Source organism: Rhea americana, unplaced genomic scaffold (assembly GCF_003343005.1).
Source record: "Rhea americana isolate MKP2758 unplaced genomic scaffold, rheAme1 scaffold_9, whole genome shotgun sequence".
Taxonomy (NCBI): domain Eukaryota; kingdom Metazoa; phylum Chordata; class Aves; order Rheiformes; family Rheidae; genus Rhea; species Rhea americana.
This window is the reverse complement of record NW_028187088.1, coordinates 5,289,813-5,295,653: the sequence shown is the minus strand read 5'-3', so window position 1 is coordinate 5,295,653 and position 5,841 is coordinate 5,289,813. Positions and strand designations below refer to the sequence as shown.

General features: G+C 43.5%; 1 protein-coding gene across 1 annotated transcript in view; it reads right to left on the bottom strand.

The window, feature by feature from the left end:
* The window catches only part of LOC146584790 (aldo-keto reductase family 1 member B1-like), a 12,388-nt gene that overhangs the window by 3,855 nt on the left and 2,692 nt on the right, over positions 1–5,841 (bottom strand). The window contains exons 2-6 of the mRNA XM_085324120.1: positions 5,536–5,703; positions 4,925–5,041; positions 3,561–3,638; positions 2,755–3,168; positions 1,764–1,903 (exon numbers count right to left, since the gene is read on the bottom strand). Of these exons, the coding sequence (XP_085180246.1) occupies positions 1,764–1,903; positions 2,755–3,168; positions 3,561–3,638; positions 4,925–5,041; positions 5,536–5,703 (917 nt within the window). The remainder of the gene's footprint in view (positions 1–1,763; positions 1,904–2,754; positions 3,169–3,560; positions 3,639–4,924; positions 5,042–5,535; positions 5,704–5,841) is intronic.

The window sequence follows — 5,841 nt, the reverse complement described above, 5'->3', positions numbered from 1 at the left end:
AAAAAAATGCTCCAGGGATCATTTAAGCCAGTGGAACTGATTTTTGTCCTGACTTTTCTACCTGATATTATGCAGCCTTTTTTCTGTAGTTCCTCCTTCCTTTTCTACTGCTTGTAGTAGCAACGCACCTTGCAAGTGAAATTGTCCAAGGAGTATAACACCACTCCTCATCTGTGTTGTCCTCAACATACAAAACCATCATCTACATAACTGCCTAAGTGGGACAGCACAGTAAAATCCATATCCAGGAGAACAAYGTAAAATCATGATAAAACGGCAGAGTAATACAGGTAAAAAGTTCTCTTCCTGTAAAAACACTGTGGCATGTTTAACAAGTAGCACATTAAAGTTAATGCTAGTATTGTTTCATTCCCTTTTATCTGCTTCATATCAGTACTTGTGCTRGATGCTTGCAATCTGCAAATGTGAGCATGATTACTAATTACTATAGATCTTAGACATTCAGATTACTGTCCATTATAGAATCTTTTCTTAGAGACACATGTATAGACTTACTATCGTTTTCCATAAGAATACCTATGTAACTGAATACAGACTGCTTATCAGTAGATCCATATTCTAGCCAGTTAATGCACTGGTATACAGTATACTACAGACATCATTCATGTATCAGGAGGTAGTAAATGAACATGGGTAATTAATACTTTAAAGGGATTTTCAGGGTAATTGTACACTGAGGAGCACCACTTTTCTTTCATCAGACAAAATCAAGAACATTGACTGTACTGTTTTCCAAGCTTTCAAGGCAGCTGCCACTGCTTTCAGAGGGGAAGTCCCCAGAAACTTATGCTGCTGGCAGGTGGAGCAAGAGACACTGTAAAACATGAGATCAATTTATAGCTATCTGAAGCTTGTGTGGYTGTTTCCTTTCTGGGGTATGCTAGAATATTAGACGCAGAACGGGTAGCTCAGTTTTTAGRACAAATATACATATTTATTTTGCTTCAGCAGTTCCAGAAACTCAATTTGGTTAAATGCTCTGTTACTGTAGGAATAGTTTATTTCTGCAAGTATTCAATAGCCAGAATTCAGGCTATACCYGGAACAAAATGTATAATGCAAAGTCATCCTTATTCCTCCACTGTAACTCTAGCCAAAAAGCTTCTGAGCTACATTTTCAAGTCTTAYGTATGGATCAAAGCGAAAAGCCTATGAAGTACRTGTAAACTACTATTAAGCTCCTTACTGAACTGGTCTCCTTGCAGTCTTGCCAGCTTCATTTCTCACTGAATTAAACTGATAGGGACACTGACTACATTTATAATTTAGTAAGAATGGGAATGTCACTGAATACATGAGTGGACTGCACACAAGCCAAATCTAGTAGAAAAGGGTTTGTAGGAAGATCTATCATCTTGCACATCTGAGGGCTTGTCTTTGACAAGTTTGCTTCAAARTCTAGTGCTTCTGAAGAAACAGACTGAGACCAAATGCTCTGAACTTAACTTGATTATTATAACCAGAATTGAGAAGAGTTGTAGGYGCAGAAGAGATCATAAAGGTCAGTATCCCCTGTGCAAGAAACAGAGGTGCCATTATCAACTAGAAGGTTCCCTGGCAGCAAGGTATGGCAGATGCTGAAAGAAACAAGACTACCACATATCCTAGAAGGGCATTGAACCTGATAATGAAAAGAGTTACGAAACATTCTGGCAAATGCAAATTCAGGTATGTTGAACAGACTTCCAGAGAAGACTCCCATTAGCTTTCAAGAAAAAAAAAATTAAAAAAGAGAGACATACTTGAGCTGCAGGAATGAGCCAAAATGAACCTTAGGAAATTCAGCAAGGACAAAGGCAGAGTCCTGCCTCTGGGAAGGAATAGCTCTTGCAACTACACAGGCTGGGGCCTGACTACTAGGGGAGCCACTCTGTTGAGAAGGCTGTAGGGGGTAGCAAACTGAATGCTAACCAGCAGTGGTGCTGGCAGCAGAGAAGGCCAACAGCTTCTATCAGGGCTGTCTGAGCGGGGGACTAGGGATAGGTCATGGGAAGGGATTATCTCACTCTCAGTGAGTGACAGACCACCTCTACAATACTATGTGCCGTTTTGGGTCCTCAACAGAAGATTGACAGACTGGCACAAGTTCAGCAGAGCGAGATCAAGATGGTTAGGATCCAGAGCTGTAATAGGAGCTGAAGCCTGTAACAGGCTGAAGGAGCTGGGCCTGTACAGCCAGGAGAAGGGAAGGTTTCAGAGGTCCTAACAGCAGCCTGCCTATACCTACAAGACGGAGCCAGGCTCTTCAGTAGCGTGTGCTGGGGAAAAAAAAAAAAAAGACAGACAACAGGCATAAGCAGAAACAAGAGGAGATCAAAGGACATAAGACCTTGCTACTCCTACGAGAGCAGTTAGGCAGTAGAGCAGGTGCCCACAGAGGCTGTGCAGTTTCCTTGAAGATTTTCAAGATCTTATTGGATAAAGCCCTGAACAGCCAGTCTGATCACAGAARTGACCCTTCTCTGAGCTGGAGGTTAGACTAGATGATCTCCCGAGGTTCCTTGCAACCCAACTTTCTATAATCTTATATTCAAACGTTGTCCTTATACCTGGAGAGTTCTACTCTGCGGACTCCTTTGCAACACCATTTCCTCCTTCCTCCCAACCCTCATTAACTTAAAGTGTCCTGTCCAGTTTCCTCATTCCTGAGTTAGCAACAGAAACCACAATCTTTGCAGTCTTGGAGAGCTGCATACTGTCATAGCAAAAAGGACATCTGACTTTCTAATAAACCCTTGTATATCTATTGGGTTTTATTCTATTGAAAGACAATTTTCTAAAGCTCATCTCTGAACACTTTATCCTGCCAGAAACCATTATTCTGGAGCTGTTCCTTATCAAGCTTCCTAGCAATAGTACAGCAGCCTTAAAAATAACAGTGCCTTGTACAWCCAGAAGTAGTTGAAAGATAGGATTAAGAGTATACACTGCATCTACTCCATTCTCCCTTTTTCTAAAATTTTCTTTGATGAGATCTATGATAATCATTGAAGAACATTCACCTGCTGTAACATAGCAGCCTACCTGGTTATTTGCAGGCTTGTATTTCAGTCCCGGCTTGTTCAAGATTCTCTCAATCTGCTCATGGTTGAAGTTGGAGATTCCAATGGCTTTGACCAGACCAGCATCCACCAGCTCTTCCATGGCCTAACAGAAAGGGCAGCAAAGTCATCATCGTATCAAAGTCATTTATATTTTTCATACTAGGCAGGGCATGAAGATAGTCTTCCTGACATGGCTTACTTCCTTTGTAAGAAGGATCAAAATGACTCTTTGGACATGCAGATTTCTTGATCCTTTGAGAGGGAAAGAGGAGCACTAGCACATTTGTGCTAGGTTTCCCATCCTAAAAGACCAAAGTCTCGTTCTTTGAGCTTGCCAAACTGGAAAATAACAACCCCCAATAATCCAACTCTGGTACCAGCAAGTCTTTCCAACTAATTTTGCATACATGAGACAACAATTCTGCAACTGCTGAAGGTAATGAGAACATGGAAGAGACGCAGAAAACATCATTCTCCCCCAGGAAAAGAGCTTACCTCCCATGTATGTAGAATATCAGTGTTGCTGGGTATAGACATGCCTTTGTCGTCAGTGGGAAACAGCTCCTCTCCTGCCTGTCAGTGCAAGAGAAAMACTGCTTGAAACACTGTTGGGATGCTAGCCTAATGCCATGCTAGCTGAGGACTATGATAACAAGCTTTTAGTGCAGAAAATTAAGTGTCTACATTCTTCAGTTATTCCTTTCTCCTTCAYGTGGAACTACTGCACTTTTGCAGCAACTAACCCAACAAAGAGAGCTACCTCCACCAGAGCCAGTAATGTGTTAGCTCACCAAAATACGTAAGAGTGGATTGTCTTGTTTCCCTGCAGAACTACAGCTGAGAGGTGCAGCTAAACATAAGATTACTTTCTGTATTGCTCAATTATGCCCCCCGCAAGAACAACATTGTATTTCTGTTTTTTATTAGAAGGTGTAATAAGGACCTGCTTAGGACCTAGGAACATATGGTTGGTTTATATTGCACCATAGTTGCTGAAGAGTGTACTGTGTACAGTCTTCTATACAGAGGTTCATTTTTTAACTTGGTGGCTCCAGGAAAACTGAAACAGTGCCCCTGTTATGAGCTGATCACATCTCATCTTTGTTCAAAACAGTGTTTTCTACTCATACCACATTATTGCACTATGATGCACTTTCACTTGGACAGTTATATCAATCTGAAAAGAACAATAACATACAAACTATGAAAAGCMGTTGATAAGCTTGTAAGCAAAAGGTAGAATAGAAATTTTCATCAATGACGACTTCTGATCAACTCTTTTGCATGCAGTCTGAAAGAATTCAGCACTAAAAATCTTCACCAAGAATTCTAAGGTCTGTGCAACAATTGTGTTCCTACAGGAGGAGTCACTTCAATGCGTGCAGTATTAAACACACAACGATAAATGGAAAATAGAAACATTGGCTCTTGCTCTGCAATTCTGTAACATGCAAAGAAAAGACTYTGTCAGGTAGCAAAGTAAAGACCTACTTTCCACAAGGAGAGAGTCAAGTCACTGTCAGAGGAGCATACTTTGGGTTTGTAGAAGACAACACATAGGCAGTCTAAGAGACAGCAGTATAACTCATGCTTGCAGCTGGGAGACCTGCCCCTGCTTCTAGGTCTGCCTCTCCTAGGATCAGAAGGAGAGAGGATGCTGTGCAAGCAGCAAACTCAGAGGCAGGGATTAAGACCCTGGCTCACGTGGCCAGAGTAAAGCTGAACGAGCACCTCTTGAACAGTACTGGTACACACAACAGATACATGATCTTTCCTGGCTGGAGCAACGACAGAGTTCCAAAATTCTTCAGAAGAGACACAAGAAGCAAAATTTTTAAGAGACAATACTGTTCCTGTACCTTAAACCCAATAGGCCAGTGGATGAGGTAGAGATCCAAGTAATCCAGTTTCAGGGCAGCAAGTGTCTTCTGGCAGGCTCCCTTCACCAGAGGTTTGTCATGGAACGTGCACCAAAGCTAGAGACAAAACCAAGCCACACAGTGACCTCTTCAGTTAAAGCTCTCAGGTGCTCTCTTGAATGGGAGAGGATCTTTCCACCTTCTTTGGCAGCCAACGTGGATTTAGGTTGTCCTATTGCTCTTCAAATGGGGCCTCTTTTGTGAGCAGAACTGGCCCATGATACTGAGTAACATAAACAGCAGCAATACACAACTGAATAAGGTCATGGCAGACAGAAAGAGCAATTTAGTTCCATTAGWTAAGAGGTCAGGTATTACATGAAAGATGATAGCATAACTCAGCATCAGGGAAGACTCAAACAGTAGTACCCACGTCAGGGGTGCGCATCCTGTGCGGTCTGGGTACCGGGTGATGCAAAGCCAGAAGACCACCTCAGGGGTGGCCCAAAGGACAACACTCTGAACTGCTCCAGGCTGCAGATCCACAAAGCGCTGGGCCGCCCCTACGCCCCAGCGGGTCTGCCCCAGGGCCTCAGGCCACCGAGCCCTACCTTGCTGACGACGAAGAGGTCCTCCCGCTTCACAGCGCCCTCCTGGACCTTCTGCTGGATCCCCTCCCCGACTTCGCTCTCGTTCTGGTACACGTAGGCGCAGTCRAAGTGCCGGTACCCGGCGTCGATAGCAGCCATCACTGCAGCCGTTACCTTCCCTGGTGGAGACTGAAATAAATAAATAAAATAAGATAAATAAGTCTAATAATCGCTTCACGCCACACAGTATTGCTCGCCGCGCTCCCCCCGCCCCGCCACCCGCCTCTGCGCCGGCCGCCGCCGAGCTGCCGCCGCCGAGCGGGGGCC